Here is a 23,296-nt window from a genome sequence, read left to right as displayed (position 1 = left end):
TGCAAACTTCAATGCATGCGCAGAAGGCAACACGCGACCGGGTGCGTGCGTTTTTACACTTGCGATCATTGCTGAATCATGCCCCAAGTCCGATCCAAACAATGTGTCAGACTGAGTTGTATTGTAGACACCAAAAACAGTTCAATCATAAATATTCAGTTAGCCCTGTAGGAGCTACTGTGGTCATCCCATAAATACATTTGGCCTCCAGTCTGTGTAAGGATTTTGCCCTATCGCCTCCCCGTCAGTTGTTGTTTTATGCACTATTTTGTACAGTACAGTTGCTAAGGTGTTTCTTTCCTTGAAATGCCAGATAGCTGAACAGTAGAGCACCAGTTACAAACCAGTTATGTTTACTGTTCTCAAGGTATAATGCTAATTAAATTGTGTGTTCATGGCAGCTCGAGAATGCCACTTTGTGGTGACTTTTATGAACAGCATCACAGATAAGACCAGATTTTGTCAGTTTTGGTTTAGTTGCATGTTATGAGCAGGGGTGAGCGGGTTCGGATTTCTGAAATCCGAGCCCCCCCGATCCGAGGCCGATCCGAGTCAGGCTCGACTTTTCCCGCCTGACTCGGATCTGAAATCGAGGCAAAACGTCATCATCCCGCCTTCCGGGTCTCGCGGGTTTTGGATCCTATATAAGGTACCCATGTCGGCGCCATTTTCTCACTCGGCTGTGGACAGTGAAGAGGGAGGGTGGGAGTTAGGGCTGGCTGGGCTGTGTAGTGTAGTGTAGTGCAGAGTAGTGTTGTGCTGTGCTGTGCTGCGCTGCTGTTGTCCATAGGGGCTGTGTCCACTACTTCAAAGTCCATAGGGGCTGGCTGGACTGTGTTGTGCAGTCAGTTCTCCATAGGGGCTGTGTCCACTCCAAAGTCCTGTGCAGTGTCCTAGTCCTAAAGGGGTGCTGTAGTGTTGTCCAGGGGGTGCTCTGTCCGTCAGGGGTGCTCCCCCCAAGTGCTAAAAAAAATTTTTTCTCTGTGTTTGTGAATTGTGTACGCAGTAGCCGCACGTGCATCAACAAAGTAGTGCCAAGCGTGCGCGTGTGTCATAAGTAAAGGGCCGGCTGGCTTGACCGTTAAAGGGTGCTGTAACCCCCAAAGTACACTCCAAACCAAATAAAAAAATATTTTCTGTGTTTGTGAATTGTGTGCGCAGTAGCCGCACGTGCATCAACAAAGTAGTGCCAAGCGTGCGCCTGTGTCATAAGTAAAGGGCCAGCTGGCTTGACCGTTAAAGGGTGCTGTAACCCCCAAAGTACACTCCAAACCAAATAAAAAAATATTTTCTGTGTTTGTGAATTGTGTGCGCAGTAGCCGCACGTGCATCAACAAAGTAGTGCCAAGCGTGCGCCTGTGTCATAAGTAAAGGGCCGCCGGCTGGCTTGACCGCTAAAGGGTGCTGTAACCCCCAAAGTACACTCCAAACCAAATAAAAAAATATTTTCTGTGTTTGTGAATTGTGTGCGCAGTAGCCGCACATGCATCAACAAAGTAGTGCCAAGCGTGCGCCTGTGTCATAAGTAAAGGGCCGGCTGGCTTGACCGTTAAAGGGTGCTGTAACCCCCAAAGTACACTCCAAACCAAATAAAAAATTTTTTTCTGTGTTTGTGAATTGTGTGCGCAGTAGCCACACGTGCATCAACAAAGGAGCAGCGCCAAGCGTGCGCCTGTGTCCCATAAGTAAAGAGCCGGCTGGCTCATTTCTTAAAGGGTGTGGTAACCCACACAGTGCACTACTCTCCAGCAAAAATAAAAAAATATTTTCTGTGTTTGTGTGCGCCTTAGCCGCACGTATATATCAAATCGATATAACATAAATGGAGGACCAAACTTTCTCCGATAAAAATAAAATAGAGAAAGATCAAGAACCACTTCCTCCTAGTGCTGAAGCTGCTGCCACTAGTCATGACATAGACGATAACATGCCATCAACGTCGTCTGCCAAGGCCGATGCCCAATGTCATAGTAGAGGGCACATACAATCCCAAATGGCAAAGTTCAGGAAAATGACCTTGAAAAAAACATTTAAATCATCTGAAGAGAAACATAAACTTGCCAATATGCCATTTACGACACGGAGTGGCAAGGAATGGCTAAGGTCTTTCCCTATGTTCATGACTAGTGGTTCAGCTTCACATGACGATGGAAGCCCTCCTCCCACTAAAAAAATCAAAAGAGTTAAGCTGGCAAAAGCACAGCGAAGAACTGTGCGTTCTAAGAAGATATCACAAATCCCCAAGGAGAGTCCAAGTGTGGTGGTGGTTGCGATGCCTGACCTTCCCAGCACTGGACGGGAAGAGGTGGCTCTTTCCACCATTTGCACGCCCCCTGCAAGTGCTGAAAAGAGCACCCACAGTCCACTTGCTGATATGTAAATAGAAGATGTCACTGTTGAAGTACAACAGAATGAGGATACTGGTGTAGCTGGCGCTGAGGAGGAAGTTGGCGAGGAGGATTCTGATGGTGATGTGGTTTGTTTAAATCAGGCTCTGGGGGAGACAGTTGTTGTCCGTGGGATGAAAAAGCCCATCACGGTCATGCCTGGACAGAAGGCCAAACATTCCACCTCTTTGGTCTGGCAATATTTCTATCCAAATCCAGACAACAACTGTCTTGCCATATGTACCATATGTAAAGGTGAAATAAGTAGGGGTAGGGATGTTAACCACCTAGGAACATCCTCCCTTATACGGCACCTGCAGCGCGTTCATAAAAAGTTACTGTCAAGTTCAGAAACTTTGGCTAAGACCGTAAGCAGTCCAGGGACACCTAAATCCCGTTGTCCTGTTGTATCCAAGCGCCTGCAAACCACACCATCAACTCCCTCCTCGTCAATTTCCTCCTTAGTCAGGATCCTGCAGGCCATGTCACTGGCATGACTGACTCTCCTAACCGGGATTCCTCCGGAGGATCCTGCATTGCTACGCCTCCTGCTGCCGCTGCTGCTGTTGCTGCTGCTGGGAGTCGTTCATCATCACAGAGAGGAAGTAGGAACACCACTACTTTTAGTAAACAATTGACCCTCCAACAGTCCTTAGCGAGGAGGATGAAGTACGACAGCAGTCATCCTGAAGCAAAACGTATAACTGAGGCCTTGACTGCTATGTTGGTGTTAGACGTGCGTCCGGTATCCTCCATTAGTGCAGTGGGATTTAGACAATTGATGGAGGTAGTGTGTCCCCGGTTCCAAATCCCGTCTAGATTCCACTTCACTAGGCAGGCGATACCGAGACTGTACAGAAACGTCAGAAAAAGTGTCCTCAGTGTCCTGAAAAATGCCGTTGTACCCAATGTCCACTTAACCACGGACATGTGGACAAGTGGAACAGGCAGACTAAGGACTATATGACTGTGACAGCCCACTGGGTAGATGTATCACTTTACGCAGCAACAGCAGCAGCGTCACCAGTAGCAGCATCTCAGAAATGCCAGCTCGTTCCAAGGCAGGCTGCGCTGTGTATCACCGGTTTCAGTAAGAGGCACACCGCCGACAACCTCTTAGAGAAACTGAGGGAAATCATCGCCCAGTGGCTTACCCCACTTAGACTCTCCTGGGGATTTGTGATATCTGACAACGCCACCAATATTGTGCGGGCATTACATCTGGGCAAATTCCAGTACGTCCCATGTTTTGCTCACACAATAAACTTGGTGGTGCAGAATTTTCTGAAAAGCGACAGGGGCGTGCAGGAGACGCTTTGGGTGGCCCGAAAAATTCTGGCCACTTTCGCCATTCAGCGACTGCGTGCCGAAGACTGGAGCGCCAGCAAACACTCTTGAACCTGCCCCACCATCACCTGAAGCAAGAGGTTGTGACGCGGTGGAACTCAACCCTCTATAAGCTTCAAAGGATGGAGGAGAAGCAAAAGGCCATACAAGCCTATACATCCACCTATGACATAGGCAAAGGAGGGGGTATGCACCTGACTCAAGCGCAGTGGAGAATGATTTCCGTGTTGTGCAAGGTTCTCCGGCCCTTCGAACTTGCCACACGTGAAGTCAGTTCAGACACTGCCAGCTTGAGTCAGGTCATTCCCCTCATCAGGCTTTTGCAGAAGCAGCTGGAGAAAGTGAAGGAGGAGCTAAGACGGAGCGATTCCGCTCGGCATGTGGGACTTGTGGATGAAGCCCTTCATTCGCTTTGCCAGGATTCCAGGGTGGTCAATCTGTTGAAATCAGACCACTACATTTTGGCCACCGTGCTCGAGCCTAGGTTTAAAGCCTATGTGGTGTCTCTCTTTCCAGCCGACACAAGCCTGCAGAGGTGCAAAGACCTGCTGGTGAACACACTGTCAGCTGAAGCGGAACTTGACACATCAACAGCTCCTTCATTTTCTCCCGCAACTGGGGCTGCCAGGAAACAACTTAGCTATCCTAAGCAACCCGCTGGCAGTGATGCAGGGCAGGCAGGACCAAGTTTGGACATCTGGTCCGGACTGAAGGACCTGGCAACAATTTCTGACATGTCTACTGTCACTACATATGATACTGTCACCATTGACAGAATGGTGGAGGATTACATCGGTGACAGCATCCAAGTAGGCATGTCAGACAGTCCATACCTGTACTGGCAGGAAAAAGAGGCAATTTGGAGGCCCTTGTACAAACTGGCTCTATTTTACCTGAGTTGCCCCCCCTCCAGTGTGTACTCCGAAAGAGTGTTTAGTGCAGCCGGGAACCTTGTCAGCGAAAGGCGTAGGAGGTTGCTTCCACAAAATGTGGAGAAGATGATGTTCATCAAAATGAATTATCAACTCTTCCAGGGAGACCAGCCTCCAGAACGTACAGAGGGACCTGTGGTGGTGGATTCCAGTGGGGACGAGTTAATACTCTGTGAGGATGAGGATGTACACAACACTGAAGAGGGTGAGGAATCGGTGGATGAGGAGGATGAGGACGACATCTTGCCTCCGTAGAGCCAGTTTGTGCAGGGACAGATTAATTGCCAGCTTGTTTTGTGGGGGCCCAAATGAACCAATCATTTCAGCCACAGTTGTGTGGCAGACCCTGGCGCTGAAATGATTGCTTTGTTAAAGTGTGCATGTCCTGTTTATACAACATAAGGGTGGGTGGGAGGGCCCAAGGACAATTCCATCTTGCACCTCTTTTTTTTCTTTGCATTATGTACAGTTTGGGGCCTAGTTTTTCAAACTGCCATCCTGTCTGCCACTGCAGTGTCACTCCTAGATGGGTCACGTGTTTGTGCCGCCCACTCGTGTTGCTTAGCATAGTCATCCAGCTACTTCGGTGCAACCTTTTGGACATAAAAACACTATTGTGAGGTGTTCAGAATAGACTGGAAATTAGTGGAAATTAAGGTTATTGAGGTTAATAATAGCATAGGAGCAGAAAAACCAACACATTCTGTGATTTTAGCTGTTTTTATGCTTTTTTTCAAAAAAATACAGATCCAAAACACAAAACCCAGAACCCAAAACACGGAAGGGTGGTTTTGGCAAAACCAATCCAGATCCAAAACACGAAGAAAGATCCAGATCCAAAACACAAAACACGAAAAGTGGCTGGTGCACACCCCTAGTTATGAGCTATGTGGGCAGGGCCGTAGCTAGGGTAGTGCGGCCGGTGCCATCGCACAGGGCACCACAGGTCAGGGGGCGCTGTTTGGGCCTGTCAAATTTCTGTTTATTATCATTCTCACTTGTACCTTCCTCTTATTTCATCCCCAGCATCTCCTGGCCTCCCCAATCTCCTTCCTGGCCCTTCCCCATGAGGCCTTGGCCCTTTTTTGGGTGCATTATGTTCCTTTGAAAAATTAGTGGGGCGCCAATGCTCTTTCTGGCACATGGCACCAAAAGGTTTAGCTACGGCTCTGTATGTGGGTAACCATTGTCTTGTCATTCTACAGCATTGTGAAGCTGCTCTGTAGTAAAGCAAAGCATTTCAAAGTTTGGCCCAGTTAGTTTACACCAGATGGTGTAAACCACTTTAAGCCTATATAGGCTTTACTTGCAGGAGAGAGATCCTCTGATCCCCCTCCTGCAGTCTCCGTCAGATTCCCCAGAGGAGTGTAATGCTGGCCATACACGGGACGATTGATCACACGATTTGGGCAGTTTCTACAGGTTGGACATACCAATCTTTTGAAAATAGTTGTATTTTGAGTCTTCTGCGACCCCGATTCGCGTCCCCGCCGTCGTCTAGTTGGATCGCAGATGAGACGGTTTTGCAGAGAGATCTCAATTGATCGTGTAGGAATTGACAGACATTATGTGATGTGATTGATCATAATGGTCTTATCATGTGAAATAGTCCTGTATCTGAAGGGAAGAATTTTCAAGGGAAGTCGTACAACTGATCTGACCAACTTATGAATCTCACCGTGTATGGCCACCTTAACTCCAGTGTGAAAGATTCCTCCACAATGCAGAGGAAGTTACTCGCAGGGACAGCGGTTACCGCTGCTGCTGTGCCTGCAGGTTCAGTTTAGTAACTAGCGGGGATATTTTCATTCAAAATTAAAATATCCGCCACAATACAGATTATTAAATACATAGGCCCCTTCGTCTCAAGATTTAAAGTGGCTGGTTGGTTTTGCCTTTAAAAAAATACCCCCTTCAAATCTCACGGCTAAATCACGGAAACATCTGCATTCTCCAAAACCCACAGGCAATTATATCTGGCTCATAGAGTTCAATAATGGAGGAAAATGGTGCATGCAAAGCGCTGTGGTCCTTTTTCTCGAACTCTGTGGGTCATTCAGACCCGCTCGCGAGCGCAGGACGCTCGCAAGCGGGTCGATGGTGCGAAATTGTGCATGCGCACGACGGAGGGAGCTCCGTCATGCGCATGCGTGAGACCCGAATAACGAAGGCCAAGCCGTCGTTATGGGTCTCGCACCAAAGGGGGCGTGCTGTCGATGTTGATTGACAGCACGCCCCCTTTGGTGGGCGTTCGGGGGCGTGGCTGCCAGACGGAGGCGTTCCCATGGGAACGCCTACCATCTGAGTCCGGCCCCACTGACATCAGTAGTGATGTCAGTGGGAGTGATTTTGGCTCTGATAGAGCCAAAATCACTCCAGGGCTTGCGGTCAACGAGACCCTACCGCAGGGTCTCGTCGCAAGCCCGATGGTCGCGATGGTCTTGACCATCGCGACCATCATCATGGACGCTCGCTATAGCTGTGGGTAGTAACCCACAGCTATGCGAGCGTCCATGAGGCCGCTCCAAGTTGAGGGAGGAGGGCCCTGATTCAGAATGAGCGCTGTGGTCAGAGCGTCCGGCTCTGAATCAGGCCCTCTCATCCATACAGACAAATTATGTTACCTAGGGCTCTATTTACTACAATCCGCATATAGAATGCAGATTGTAGTGTGATATTATCGACTGAATTCGCATTGCGAATTCAGGCAATATCACAGGGATTTCCTACAAATCCCTTGCAGGGACAGAGCTTGCGATAAAGCTCTGTCCCTGCGAATTCCCTCCGCACATTAGTCACGATATTTTCGGAAAAAATACTGTGACAAAGTGCCCGCGCATTCGCCGGCCGGCCCCCGGCCTTAAGCCCCACCCCCCGCGATCGCGGACCCACCGCGACCCCCCCCTCCCTTAATTACACTTACCTGCATGATCCGGGCCTCCGTTGATGTCTTCCATGCCTCCGGTCAAGTGATCTCCCATACTGCACTGGGACCCGATCACCCGATGACCGGGCCGCAGTGCACTATGGGAGACCAGCTGACCGGAGGGAGGACATCACCGGAGGCCCGATCACCGGTCCCTGGAGTCAGGTAAGTAAAACATTTTTTGGACAATTTTTTTTTCTTTTTTTTACAGTAATCAGCTTGCGGTCTGTTTAGACCACACAGCTGATTACTGGGACCGAGCAGAGCAGGAGCCCGGTAACCGGGGGAGACCCTGGATAACGCCACCTCCAGGTGGTGTTAATATCACAGGGCTTTCCCCGATATTTTCTTACAATTTATTTTTAGTAACTTTGGTCGGATCACATTTCCCATTACAATTATGGGAAATGCGATCTGCTTACTAAAAATAAGTGATACTTAGAGGTTGGAGTAGAATTTTACGAATTCTACTCCAATTGCCCTGTAATAACTATAGGTGATACTAAAATAATGTGAAAAGGGTGTGAAAACACCCTTTTTCAGTTTATTTTAGTAAAAATAATGTTAATAAATAGAGCCCATAGTGATCAACAATCTTGAAGCACACTGAATTTTATTGTGTCTGATCTTCTATATGACACACAACTGATTGCATATGGTAAATATAAATATCTGTGAATGAGACCTCATAGCTCATACAGGTAGAATAATAAAGGTTTACCAGTGGTGCAGTTAGCTGTCATGTTTTATAATTGAGATCATTCATCAATTAACGTTGAAGCCAGGATCTACTCCTCTATCAGAGATAACTGGTGTGGTTGCATTCTCCAGGAGATAAAAGGAATCCAGTATCCATTCAAAAGGAAAATATAAGGCTAAGAGGTGTATTTACAAAGTGTTGGGTTGTGAATTCCAGCGCTTCTTATTGTATTTATGCCCGATATTTAAAAGGACAATGCTTTTACTAGCCGTGTCTTGCAAGTAAAAGCACTGTCCTTTTAAATATCACGCATAAACACGAATAGACCCCCTGGGCGTATGTGAACCGAAAATTTGAATGTCTGTCTTCTAAATTAAATATTTTCCACTGCCTATTTAGACAATAAAAAGATAATTTATTATTCCCAAATAATTCAGAATTGGCATTTAATTTTCTCCAGCGTTAAGGCACTGGGAATCAAAGCAAATCAGGTGGCAAAGTTGGCACAGGAACCATTTTTATCAATTTGAAAAAGTAGCTGTAATTTTTCAAGGCCAAACCAGCTGGGGCTAAAAGTTCGATTGGAGAAATCCACAAAGATGGGTCCCTTATACCCACATAAACCTAAATAGTAGCAAACTCCCTGAAGAGTTCAGCAATCTCCCTGATTGCACCTTACCCTCATGTTGCTGTTATATACTTAAAATCAGAGATATATACATTCAAATGGTATAATCATTGTCATTTCCCTGCATTGGTTATAAGACACAATGGGGGAGATGTATGAAACGTTGAAGTGGTATCAGCGCACATTATGTGGGCTGATACCGCTTCTCCCCCATGTATTAATGGGGGGCTGGGCGGTAATTGACAGGGGCGCCGATAGCCTGGGCAATGTAAGAACGGTCAGTTTGCTTCACCGTTTCCACCAGCTGCAGCTATCGATATCGACAGCTGCAGCTTGGCGATGCCCTATCCCACAGCAGGGACAGCTCTGTCCCTGCTGCGGTGGCTCCTGACTTCGGGGCTGCACTCGGGATCTTGCGATGCTTGCAGGATCCTGTGCATGCTCAGTGGAGCCGGCCGGGAGTGAGAACAGCGCATCACCACTAGGCTGACGTGCTGTGGGCTCTAGCAGGGATCGCCGGAGGGGGGAATTTTCACTCCTCCGATCCGGCCAATGAGATGTTAATACATCTTATCGTTAGCGCTTCCTGCTTCGCATTGGTAAAAAGGCGAAGCAAGAAGCGTTATAGCGGCACGATAAGTGTCTCTATAATAGATCTCCCCCAATGATCCCTATGGTTACACGCATTTTCATATAAGGTTTCTCTTGACCACTTATATTGACCCCCTTGTAAAACAGAATACATGGGCAAGTCCTGAAAAGTATCAATAAATAGATCTTACTGTTTTGGGACTCATTTATATTTGGAAGTATATAAATGTTATGACATGCCCCTCAGCTGTAGCAGTGCACGTTCACCTTACTGCCGCGCTCATAGGTGTTGCTTTCACAATCTCCCTGAAATGCTTTTTCAACAGCTGGCAAGTATGAAGTAGGTGGCACAGGAGCCACTTTCTCCCCTTAGAACAATTAGATGTAATTAGTTGTCATTTTCAAATCTTAAGGGGCCACCCTATAAATCATAATAAGCGAGGAAAGCACTAAACCAGTCAAAAATGTATGTTTAGCTTTAGCTGGAAATCAGGTTTCGCTAGTATCATTAGTATGTGTAACTAACAACTATTAAAAAAAACTATATGACACTCTATGTCAGACAAGGTCCTTTCTCTTTGCATTTCCATTGTAACTTGCCCAAACAAGTTTCACTCCTGAAAGACTACATTCACTTATACAAATTGGTAAAAATTGCTCTATCCCCATCTTATCTGGTGCCCAAATCCTTTGCAAGGGTAATAACCAATCTGCAACCTTTCGTTAACTTGAAACTTAAAATTGAGGCCCATTGCCCACATCAAAGATGGCTGCGCCGTGCCCAGGACGTTGTAGGTGTGTTACATGACGACAAGAACGCGCCCGCTAGTGAGGAGGGGTAGGCCCTTTTTGTTGGAAGGTTACAGGCGGCTGTTCAGGTTTGAGGTCGTCGGTGTCACTGATTTGCTTGTCGGCTCAGAGTGTGACCCGGATCCTCCTGAGACCGGCCGCCCATGCAAAAGATGCTGTCATTACTGTCCCGTGTGCTGCAGGGCTCGGCCCAGAAACCTGTCACCGTGAGTACATGTTCCCGGCTGCTGCAGGCATCAGCCACTTACACACAAGACTTATGTGGGTGTGGATCTGACTGCTGCAGCACAAGACAGAAAGTGACACTGACATACAAAAAGATTCTGTGTACTGGCAGATACGGAATGGTACACGGGACTGGCATACATAGAAGGGCACACGGTGCTGCCCATGATAGTAGCAGGGGATTGGTGGTGACAGAATGGAATGTAGAGGACTGGTTGGGACAGAGGGTGACACTAGGGCACGCAGGGAACTTGCAGTGAGAGTAGGGTATACATGGGACTGACTGAAGGGAACGCCGTAGACTGGCTGTGATAGACGGGAACACTTTGGACTGGCCTAGATGGAAGGGAATATGTGGGACTTGTCATAACAGAATGTGATGCAGGTGACTGGCAGTGATAGAAAGGCACATAGGGTGCTGGCCATGACAGAAGGGGACTGGAGGTTACCATATGGGATGCGGTCGACTTGCCTTGATGGAAATGTATACAGGGGGCTGGCAGTGGCAGAAGGGGAGGACAGGAGGCTGACAGGTGGCAGAAGGGGAGCGCAGGTAGCTGGCGGTGACAGAAGGGGCGCGCAGCTGGCTGGTGGTGGTAGAAGGGTGAGCGCAGGGGTCTGGCAGTGGCAGAAGGTGAGCGCAGGGGTCTGGCGGTGGTAAAAGGGTGAGCGCAGGGGGCTGGCAGTGGCAGAAGGGAAGGCGAGGGGAACGAAGGGGCTGGTGGTGTCAGATGAGAAGGCAGGGCCCTGGCGGTGGCAGAAGGGGAGCGCAGGTGGCTGGCAGTGGTAGAAGGATGAGCGCAGGGGTCTGGCAGTGGCAGAAGGGAAGGCAGGGGATACTGCAGTGGCAGAAGGGAGGGAAGGGACCTGGCAGTGGCAGAAGGGAAGGCAGGGGACTGGCGGTGGCAGAAGGGAGGGCAGGGGACAGGTGGTGGCAGAAGGGAAGGCAGGGGACACGGCAATGGCAGAAGGGAGGGCAGGGGCCTGGCAGTGGCAGAAGGGAGGGCAGGGTCCTGGCAGTGGCAGAAGGGAGGGCAGGGGACTGGCGGTGGCAGAAGGGAGGGCAGGGGACTGGCGGTGGCAGAAGGGAGGGCAGGGGACTGGCGGCAGAAGGGAGGGCAGGGGACTGGCAGTGGCAGAAAGGAGGGCAGGGGACTGGCGGTGGCAGGAGGGAGGGCAGGGGACTGGCGGTGGCAGAAGGGAAGGCAGGGGACACAGGGACTGGCGGTGGCAGAAGGGAAGGCACAGGACATTGGTGGTGACTGAATGGGAAGCAAAACACTGACTGACTGATGAGGACGCAGGGGACTCTCTAAGATGGAGGGGGAACTGGTGGCTTGTGGTGACTGGAGGGGTGCAAAGGACTGCCCATAAGAGGGACGCAGGGCTCAGTAACTGAAGGGGATGCAGGGAACTGCCCATAAGAGAGGGACGCAGGGCACTAGCTGTAACTGAAGGGGATGCAGGGGGCTGGACATCTGCGACAAAAAGTGTCTTGTCTTACATTGTTTAAACTGCGTCATTCTTTTAATTTGTGATGTCATGGATAAAGTCAGTGCTCAAAATATCCAAACAACTTTAGATAATGTAATAATTAAAGATTTTGATGGTGTTGCCAAGGTGAATTTAAGCACAAACCTATGTATGACTGACTCCAGTGTTGGCAAAGGGCGCAGTTTAAATGAGAGAACAGGACGGACACTTCTTAGCCATTCCCTTTGGTGAGATATGTTTTTTTTATTTTTTTTATGTCTTGGGCTTCCTGCTGGTAAAGGGGGCTGCTAGTGAGGTAAGGCTATACCTTAGTTCTTCATAATATATTTGTCAGTTGTGTTCATTTTTATTTTTACTGCATTGCACCAAGCTTACTACTTGTTTGTTGCCCTTTCTTTTGCCCATTTTACATTGATAAATAATTATATTGATCTTTTTATAACCAATATTAGGTAAGTTCTCTAAACTTTATCAGGTGGATGGTCTGGGCAGCTTATAGCCACTCCATGCTAGTATTGGTATCCATGAGTGATGTCCCTGGAGTTCAGGTGGCATAAGATCAGGAAAGCAGGAATTGCTAGAGATGAGCACATTTTTGCTCTTTTTTGCAGAGGTACAAAATATCCGGCAATACAAACTTCATCTTCCACTTTTGCATCACCATTCTGCGTAATGCCATTCCACACTATTTGTACATTGGCATTTTGTGTAATGAACAAAACTGAGGTGACGGCAGACAATTTATTCTCATGGGTGGTGTGGTTGTGATGGGATCCGAAACCTCAAGGTATATTCCACCTGGGAATTGTGCAAAACTTCATAGTCAAACAACTTGTATACTTCTGGGACCCACAGGAACATTTGGCTCCTGCTATCAGTGTTCCTTATACGCTTTCTAGCTTTCAGTCATAGTTTCAGCCCACAGTGTAAGTCTCCACTTTCCAAGCTTTATGTGTCATTGTGTGGGAAACAGTGCTGGACAGATGCTTTCTCATGAACATTAAGTACACTCTGAGCAGATTACCCTGTGGTGTAGAAAACAGAGGAAAATGGGTTTAAAACAAACCTACATAAAAATAACAATTTGTGTTAATTCACCTCACCGCTGCTGCAGTAGTGGGACTCCATTAATGGCTGCTGGTACATAACACATGCCACACATTACTTTCCAGTCACTCATGGTTTTCAATCTGTGAAATTTGTGTCTGTATTCATTTAGTGAATACTGTATTATCTGCATTCCTCAGATGTAATGTGATCTATACATATTTCTTTCTTTAAGGCCGTCCGTGTTATGGTGGCCTCCCGAAACTATGCAGACTTTGCATCAGAAGCAACTTTTGACATCAAGGTAAGACTTTTATTATCTTAAATCTCCAGTAAATACTAACCCAATATTGTTATCCAGCCTCCCCCTGTAGTAGTAGTAGTAGTAGTAGTAGTAGTATTATAATTATTGTTTTTTCTACTGCTTATTACTAGAAGTGTGATGTGCACAAGCTGGAAGAGGCCCCACCAACCACAGCCGTTCTAACCCGTGAGCAGGGGCTGCAGTATTACAGGACAATGCAGACCATTCGGCGCATGGAACTGAAATCCGATCAGCTGTACAAGCAAAAGATTATCCGTGGATTCTGTCATCTGTATGACGGTCAGGTAAGGTGCTGTAATTTGAAGGTGTTATTTACATGTTCATTTGTACACTAGTAAAATAGCGACATAGAGTACCAGGTACAAATGTACCATATAATAACTAGTTGTAGCTCTATTGCTGGGGATGCAATCGGGAAACCGGCTGTCTTAATCCCGACTTCCCGACTGCTTTATCCCGGCGAGGGTTAAATGACAGGCGTCTATATCTAGACGGCCGTCATTTTCCCGACGCCGGGAGACAGGCGCCGGGCGCCGCAAGCGGACAGCCGCAGGGGGGAGGGTTAGGTTTAGGGCACCCGGGGGGGACTTAGGGCTAGGCACCCACCCGGGAGGGTTAGGTTAGGCTAGGGGGAGGCAGGGTTAGGGTTAGGTACCCCCGGGGGGGACGGGTTTAGGCAGCGGGGAAGGGGGGGGGGTTAGGGTTAGGCACTTGTGGGGGAGGTTAGGGTTAGGCACACCTAAGGAGGGTTAGGTTAGCTTTTACTTGCCTATGGACGATCGGGATTTCCACTGCCGGGATCTCTGCTTCTGTCGGCCTGCCGCGGACGGGATTCAAACTGCCGGCCAGAGGGACGGCGGTATTTCATACCGATTCCCTATTGCTGAGCTATAGATCATAAGCGTTATTTGGACTGTACGGAATGGGTTGATCATCCCTGTGTGATAAGTTGCACATTGTTCCAGCCTGCGTAACTAAATATGGTGATTTTGGATGTAGTGTGTGTAGTCTGATTATACTGAAACATTGTGAGGATTCCTATGTATTTTCATACAACACAGAGAAGAGGATTTGGGTATTATCAGCCCATAGTTTGTTTTCAAGCTGTTCCAATTTATTTGTTAATTGTTTTTTTCATTTATCTAAAGCTAGGATCAGGGCCGTAGCTAGGGTGGTGTAGCTGGTGCGACCGCACAGAGCGCATAGCAGTGAGGGCGGAGAACACCAGCTGCCCACCTCAATCTTTCTCTCTGCTGGCACTGGGCGCCCGCTGCTTACAGTGCGATGCGCAGCGCCCAGCTCTAATTAGGACAGTAGCCGCAGCCTCCCTCTTTATGTGACTCTGGGCAAGTTGCCGACGGGATGTGGGGCCGCCTTAGCATATCACCCTTCTTGTATAACAGGCAGCCCATCGGTGCCTGTCAGTGGCCTCACCACAGAGGAGCTCCCAGCTGACATCGCGAGAAGAGACTGTCCTCTCGCGAGCCAGAGCTGCTGCCAGTTCACTACTTCACTCTTTGGAACTTAGTAGCGACTGGCCAGCGCCGAGCCATGTGGATGGGGCCTGTGAGCAAGGCCCGGGCTCCCAGAGCACTGCAGAAGGGCTTGGCTTGCTCAGGACTGGAGGCTGCTGTGGTTGTACGTGATGTGGTGCTGGAGCTGAAGTGCGGGGCCAAGCATGTTATCTACTGGAAAACCAGGTCAGTATTCCAGTCCCCCCAGCCCAGTGCTATTCCATCTCAATGCCCTCCCATCCTAGTGTCTCCCCCATGTCCAGTTACGGCTCTGCTGAATTTACACGCTGCAACAGCCTGTGCTCATCATCATCATCCTGAATCTTTGCTCCAGGGGTAGAACACCCTCAATAGGTAGCCTCCTGACAGGTACATGTACAGCTCTGTGTATCTCTAAGTACAGAGCAATTACATGACACATCTTTACTGTACTTGGCCTAGGCTTTCACATCCCTTAAGTCCCCTGTTTATTCTCCCTAGGCGCAATGAGGTGCAAGTCAGGGATAAGCATTTGTCATGCATGAGCCCCTGCATGGGCTTTATTTACAGTTAGCAAATCCAGCTGAATGGTGCAAATTTAGTGTTAGGGGAGCAAATGCAATTTAATTTGCATGCAGGAAACATTGACTGGTTTTGGCTGTAGCACATTAATATTGGGTATTGTAAGACTGTGTCTTATAATTGATTTAGGACATTCACCTTTCCCAACTCTACATCCATTCACACATAATAAACTGACTCCTCCTGTGGCTCAGTCTGGTTTTGCCTAAGTGCAATAATGCACCTGCCAGCTGGATTTATTCCTATCTCTAAATGAGGGGCTGTGATGTTTCAGAATACAATATACTAGGTATTCTTGTCATGGTTTAATTCTCCCATTGTTAGCAGTACATGTGGATGGAAGGCACTATTCATGACCAAATGGTTTTAACACAGCAATTGTAGGCTCGTTTATGGCATTTCTCCCATAAGCAGGGACGTAACTAGGGTGTTGCTAACAGTGCCATGGCACAGGGCAGGGGGTGCTGTTTGGGCCTGTCAAATTTCTGTTTATTATCATTCTCACTTGTAACTTCCTCGTATTTTATCCCCAGCATCTCCTGGCCTCCCCCATCTCTTCCCTGGCCCTTCCCCATGAGGCCATGGCCCTTTTTTTTGGTGCACGTTTTATGTCCCTATTTAAAAAATAGGCGGGTGGGGGGGCGCGCCAATGCTCTTTATGGCACAGGGCACCAAAAAGTCTAGTTAAGGCTCTGGCTAGGGTGGTGTCACATGAGATTTCTGTACAGAAACGGGGACAGAAGTGCTACAAGATGTGTCAGTGGTTTTCCTGCTGGCAGGATAAATCAGTGCCCCAGCAGCTGATGACTTGCTAGTGTGACATGTAGAAGTAGTACAGTAATGCTGGTGCCATACGGTCACTTCTCTCGCTATTGCTCGTACTAGTTTTAATAGTGTTTGTAAAGCAGCTGTAAAAGTGCAGTGCCTTGTAAATCACACAGCACTGGTGCTCTATGTGACAGGGTTTGATCACATATAACTTATTTCAATTGCAGTATGATGTTATTGAATACTTTGGATACTTGTGTTACGTGCTCCCATTTTTACATAGCCTGCATCCCTCCACCTTCACCCCATACTTTCTCTATATAAAATTGTAACTGAAAATACAACAATATTTACAGGTCCCGGATGCTGTTAACTTTAGTATTCAATATGCAGCACTGCCTGTGATTAGTGCGCTCCTATACTGTACAAACTGTATAGCCCCTAAATTGCATATTTTAATACCACCCCTATATGACTGCAAATTAATATAAACGATTTGGGGCAAAATTGGGGAAATTTAGGATGCCATTGCCGGCGTTTCAGTTGAGTATTCAGTCAATCCCAATATGCTAGTTGGCCTGATAACATCCCAGGGACATACTTACGGAAATAACATTAGTATTCACTCTAGGTTCGGCGCGAGGCAGGGCGCTGGACCCAGAGAAAGGGCACTAAGCATGCGTCTGAATAGGGGTGTGGCCATGAGAAAAGGGTGTGTGTATTTAGGTGTGCCCACTTTTATCACTCTTGGGAGCGAGCGTGCCCGGGAATGCCGGGCTGCCCCCAAGCTCTCCCTTCTCTGTGAGTAGATGCCGGGCTATGCGCCCGGCATTTATTCACCGCCGGTGGTCGCTATACCGCAGTTTTCCCCACCCGCGGGACACTGAGGCCCGCGGATGGGGATGGCACCCGCAGGCTGATTTAGCTAAAACAGCCTAGCGGGAACACTAAACATGGTGGGGCTTATTAAGTTAGAGTTTATGAAATCTAAGACTCAGCAGGGTACGTCAAGGAGCTAGGTAAGATTAAGGACTGTCTGAAAGGGGAATAGGGGACAATGACTGATGAATTATTTTATATGGATTATATTCCCTATCACACAGAGAAGCCAATTATCCTGACTGTATGTCTTTGGGAGGAACCTAGAGCAACAGGAGGAAACTCGCACCATAGAAAATACACACTCCTCACGGATAGATTCCTGCTCGGTAACTAACCAAGTAACCCCAGTGTTAGGTGTACACGCTAACTATTGTGCTATATGGACATATTCATATAACCAAACACATTTCATTGTGCAGGATATGAGTGTCTCCTTCATTCCACAGGAGTGTTAGTGGTAGGAGGTAAGCCTGCAGGTATGTTGCAGATGGGCCATACAACTTCTTTATATAAGAGGAAGCCATAAGGTGAGAGAAGCTGGGAAAGGCCAGCTCTACAATACAGTCTTCTATGTAATGTGCTCTGATGTCAGCATCAGACAGCGATCAGTTATCCTGTATAAGAATGTGCAATCTCTTGTATTTGTTTACTGTTTTAGTTATGTCAAGTCCATATGAGTTCTGTAAATGTATTCTATGTGTTCTATCTGCGGAATGAAATAAACATCCATGTATGTTCTCTCCAGGAAGCGTGCTGTGTTGGTCTAGAGGCTTCCATAAACCTCACAGATCACTTAATTACAGCTTACCGAGCTCATGGATATACCTATACACGTGGGGTGTCTGTGAAGGAAATCCTCTCAGAGCTCACAGGTATGTGATGAACAATCTCTTTTACACATTCCCACCCATAAAGCTCGTTTACGACAACATATAAATAGGGGACCTGCACTAGTTGTCCAACAGTCGCTCTTTCAGGCTTAGTAAGATCCACCATAAAAAGGGAGAGTGGACTTGTCACTACAGAGTAACTACTTGTACTTTGGATCATCCTCTTCACCCACAAACTTTTTTTGCCACCAAAATATTGCTCAGTTTAGTTTAACTTATGTATTAAGTTAACCATGAGAGGGTGACTGTCATATATTTATTACATGGGTCACCTTTATATACATTGGTCAAAGTACAGATAGAAATGCCCTATTCTGACAAAGTATCACTGGCTGATGTAATTTATGTCCCATTATAAGTATATGATGATGCCTGGCTTACACCATCTCTGAGCATACGGCAATATGAGGTCTTTTAGCTGGGAGAAGAATGCTGTAAACAGGGACCACATCCCTAATGTGTTTTTCCTACACCACACAATGGCTTAGTTACCTAGTCCTCTCCCACAAAGCAAAATAACTTTTTTATATTTAAGGGGGCTATCCAATTAGCCGCGGCTAATTACCTCGCCCTGGGCAATCCAATTAGCCCCGAAGCCGGCACTTATGGGGAAGGTGTTTTTTCTCCCGATCGCGGCAGATAAAATACAAGGGTCCGCAACTTTTCACGGATTCTATGTATTTTCGTGAGAAAAACAGAAAATTTTCGGCCGTAATAAATGGGTTTTAATTGGATAGCACGATAAAAAAAACAAATCGAAAAATACCCGAACATTGTCGAAAAAAAACCCAGTTTTTTACTACCGAAATTTTTTTTGAGCTAATTGGATACCCCCCTATATGTAAAGATGCACTCTTGAGACTAATCTGTACTCTGCAAGGTACTCCTATATTTGCCGTTTTCCATCGTAATGTGTAAACTTCAACCGCAGATGAGACCAATTTAGCTGACATATCAGGTCAGGAGTGTAATTGTGCAAAAGCAGTCATATTACATCACAATGCACATTTGTCCTACGGATTTGTACCCAAATTATATTTGCACATATCTCACACTTGTGTAAGGGCAATACAGTAAGGGCGTTCAGATACAAGTTAAGCACATCCCATTGATTTAAATTTTGCTAATCTTTTTTTATTTACATGGATGACGAAACTACAATGCTTAAATTGTTCTCCTATATAGTCAAGGTGCAATTTACGGAGTTGATGATAAATACATCTTTGCTTCAGATGCATCAATGCGCTAGATTTAATGTTGCAGATATCATTACATACTTGCAACTCACATTACACAGAATGTTCATATTGTAATAATTGTCTAAGAAACCTGTTATCTGTTGCTACATATTTTTTTTTTTCACAGTAATGATTGTGATGGGAAGATGATTGACATGTACTTTAAAAAGATGTTATATTTTTGGGGAAAGTTGTTCAGGGCTATTCCCGGGTCACCCATCTTAAATGACACACTAGGGAGTTGCAGAAAGTGAATTTTTAAAGATGCACTAACTATTTTTATTCTTTTTATATTTGTCCAATGTAAATATTAATATATTGTTAATATAATAATAATAAGCCATGTATCAGTGATATTGATGATCTTGGGGGAGATGTACTAAGCTCTGAAAAGTTATAAAGTGGAGAGTGAATCAGCATTCTATTAAAATGACAGGTAGATGCTGATTGGTTGATATGGGCAACTCCACTTCTCCACTCTTTAGAAGGCTTGATGTATATCTTAACCATGGACAATTTTTAGTGATGTCTCTATTTGACCATTTTGTGGCCTAGCTAATAACACAATCACTACTTGATAACCTCTTGGCCTTCACCATCATCAACATATCACAACTTGTTAGTATCCTAATTTACCAGTAGTGATGAATTATGACTTTATGGATCATCTGTAATGTCTCAGATGACGTTATTTGGTGTGCACTGGGAAAGCTTCATTTGCTGTATTTATAATGTACAACTTTTATACTTTTCTTTTCTTTTTTTTGCAACAGGTAGGAGAGGTGGTTGTGCCAAGGGAAAAGGTGGTTCTATGCACATGTACGCCAAAAATTTCTATGGTGGAAATGGCATTGTGGGAGCACAGGTAATATATGCAGATGTTTCTTTATTAGCTAGTAGGGACTGCCCTGGAAAACCTTATGTGCATGCGAGATATTTTATAACTAAGGAGACGTTTTAATTAAAACTATTTCATTGTCCTTTGCACAAACCCCAGATCTCCTGTATAAACTGCACCTGTACTGGGCACTAGATAAGATACATTTACTTGTCACTATTGCAGTCATAGTTTCTTTTTGTTCGTTTGATTCTTATATTAAAAATGCAACCCCACAAAGATTGAGATTTGTTTTTTCTTTTAAACAGTTAAGGCGTGTATCCACTAGATGAGAAAAAATCGTTCATTGATCGTGCAGAAAAATGTCGGCAGCGATGCGCGTTCCCGCTGGTCGTTGTCTGCATCGCTCATCGCCCGAACATGACAGTTAACCTGAGCATGTTAAGGAATGAGGGAGGGTGTCTGCACTGAATAACATATCGTTCAGTGTGGTCACTGCACAGTATAATGAACGATAACGATATCTTGATCGTTCAGTCCTTCATTGTCGGCAAGTGGATACGCACCTTAACTTGTATACTCCTTGATCATGAAGCTAACATTTTTCCATGAAGCCTTCCTACAATTTGGTGTTCCCTGTGCAAAATCAGTATGTGCGGGAGATGGCTATAGCAGCTACTGCAGTAAAAATGTCTCATGTGGAGCCGCTTGGCTTATGCTTATATTCTGGGTTTAGCATTTTATACTTTCAGTGATCTAAAGCCTTTCTACTCACTACATCACAGGGATGTGATGTCTGTACGCCAAGCCTTCAACTTACTGCTCTCGTTCATAAATGGAAAATGTATAGGTCTCCTTTCTCAGTCTGGGGATCACTTTTTGATCATGGGGTATAGTGAGTGTTGAGGAGTTAGAAGTTATTGGTTAACTTTTTCTAGTATATTAGATTCTCCCCTCCAACCTCTTTAAGTGCTGAAGGAGTAGGTCTCACTCGATTATCAAGGATTTATTTATTTTTTTAATCTATTTACCTATACCCAGGATTTTTATTTTCCTTTTTTCCTCTCCTCCCTCTCTCCTTACCTTGCCAGCAGCCTGATAATCATAGCTCAGGGCTGCTGTGTAGCTCTGGTGCAGGGCTAGATCAAGGAGGTGGATGCCGGCAGTCCACACGCTTGGTGGCTTCTAAAAAGGTGGGTGGAGGGACCGTCTGGCTTTGCCGGTGCCCAGTAGTTGCGGTCCTGCGACAGAAGCCATGCTCCAGAGCAGAGGCACGCGGAGACCAGGACCCACTGCTCTGACACAGGCTGAGCGGGAGGTCTGACAACAGAGACTGGTCAGAGTAGACTCATAAACTAAGTTGAGGAACGGGCACTCAGCTGTTGCAGTCTGGTGTCAGTGTTCAGGGAGCCAGGTGATCCTGCGGGAACAAAAGAGAGAGCAGCCCTGGGGGGAGTCTGGCGCGCGCTCTATGCAAGCACAGCTGCCCGCCATTACAGATGATGTTGGCTGGCAGCAGAAGTGCATCCAGACCAGGCCTCACTGCCTAGTGAAAGGTGGGTGGCTGGATCCATGGCACCTGCTCCTCTCTCTTCCCACTGAAAGGGTCAGAGTAGTGAGCGGAGAACCCAGGCCTATCCTTAACCAAAAGGGTAACGCACTGAAGTAAGGCTGACCATCAGACTGCCAGGAGGAGATGCAGCAGACTGTTCAGTCCAAAACCTATTTTTAGTTCAAAAGCAAGATGAGCGTCACAGACCCATCTTACATTTGAAGAACTTAATACAAGACTGCAGGTAGACAAATTCAGGATGAAATCTGCAGGAATAGTCATAAATGGAATGGAGGTAAACCTGTGTTTGGCATTTATAAACATCAAAGTTGCCTGCCTTCACGTGCCCATATGGGAAGGGCACTTTAGGACTTACGGTCCAGGGAAGACCTATCCGAATCAGGGCTCTTCCTTTCGGATTAGCCAAAGCAATCAATAAAGATTGTTCCCTATTTAGATGATTTGCGCTTCAAAGCAGGTTCAAAAGATGCTCTTCAAGTAGATCTGTTAAGGGCAATGGAAGTAATAGAGTCCCATAGCAAGGTTATCAACGGGCAATGATTCCAAGCCAGTGCATTACATTTTTAGGCCTTGTTTTCAATACCCTATTAGCCAAGGTCTTTTTGCCAATAGAAAAGATCAGAGACATTCAAAATCTAGTTCAGATGATTTTGAAGGTCAGAAGTCCCGTTCTCTGGTGAATGAAGTTACTTGGAAAGATGGGGTTCTCGTTCGAATAAGTCCAGTATGTAGGACTGCATTCCTGAATGTTTCAGTTAAACATTCTAATGCCGTGTACACACTAGATGATATGCTCCATGAGCGATATAGTCTAGTGTTTCGTCTGTAGTGTCGGGCTCAATGTCATTAACGACATTGAGCACACACACTGAACGATATCGTTCAGTGCCGGCACCCTCCTTCATCCCTGAACAAGCACAACCTGACGATATCGTCAGGTTGGCCTGCAGGTTCAAGCGATGAACGACATCTTTAACGACCCAGTGTGTACGCTTTCGTTCACCGCGTACACACCGGATAATATTGGACACGATGAACGATAACATTCTCGTTCAAATCGTCCAACTTATCGTCTAGTGTGTACACGGCTTAAGAAGTTGGTTGCATTCCAACCATCGATTATCGGCACAGTTCATTATTCTTTCACCAGAGACAAATCTCTCAGGTGGTGGATCAGGTCAGAAAACTTGAACAAATGCAGACATTTCCTCATCCTGTATTGGTTGGTAATCTCATCAGATCCCAGTCTCCAGGGATGGGGAACAGTTAAACGAAAACCATTATCTTCAGGGACTTTTGGTCCAAAAAGGAACTAAGGGCCATTCGTTAGGCTGCGTTTGCACGTAGCCTGCTGATGTTTGCAATCTGCGTATGCGCGAACCAGTCCGTGCGATCGCTAAGCGATCGCACCCTGTACAAAGACGCACCGCAAGAATGAGTGACAGGACGTGCCGTTTGTGGGTGGTGACGGGCTGGTTGATGGTAACGGGGGTGTGGTGGTGTGAATGCAGGCATGTCTGTGCGTCTGAATGCCGTTTTCGGGGCCTGCATAATTAAGACTCATCGTTAGTGTACACGTCACATGGCTGAATTACACACTGCAGCACTCGCAGTGCTTGC

At 46.5% G+C, this 23,296-nt stretch overlaps 1 protein-coding gene across 2 annotated transcripts in view; it reads left to right on the top strand.

Annotated features, from left to right (window-relative positions):
• The first annotated feature begins 10,305 nt into the window (after positions 1–10,305).
• Positions 10,306–23,296, top strand: part of PDHA1 (pyruvate dehydrogenase E1 subunit alpha 1) — a 28,294-nt gene continuing 15,303 nt past the window's right edge. The window contains exons 1-6 of one of the 2 annotated variants that reach the window (XM_088451622.1): positions 10,306–10,527; positions 12,321–12,335; positions 13,323–13,391; positions 13,523–13,696; positions 17,883–18,009; positions 20,039–20,130. In XM_088451622.1, coding sequence (XP_088307748.1) covers positions 10,465–10,527; positions 12,321–12,335; positions 13,323–13,391; positions 13,523–13,696; positions 17,883–18,009; positions 20,039–20,130 — 540 coding nt within the window. In that variant the 5' untranslated portion in view covers positions 10,306–10,464. The remainder of the gene's footprint in view (positions 10,528–12,320; positions 12,336–13,322; positions 13,392–13,522; positions 13,697–17,882; positions 18,010–20,038; positions 20,131–23,296) is intronic. The other variant, XM_088451623.1, reaches the window with a different exon arrangement.

Source organism: Taudactylus pleione, unplaced genomic scaffold, assembly GCF_031769625.1.
Source record: "Taudactylus pleione unplaced genomic scaffold, aTauple2 ptg000026l, whole genome shotgun sequence".
In the NCBI taxonomy this organism is placed as follows: Eukaryota; Metazoa; Chordata; class Amphibia; order Anura; family Myobatrachidae; genus Taudactylus; species Taudactylus pleione.
The sequence above is the reverse complement of the archived record's forward strand: the minus strand, read 5'-3'. Positions and strand labels throughout refer to the sequence as shown.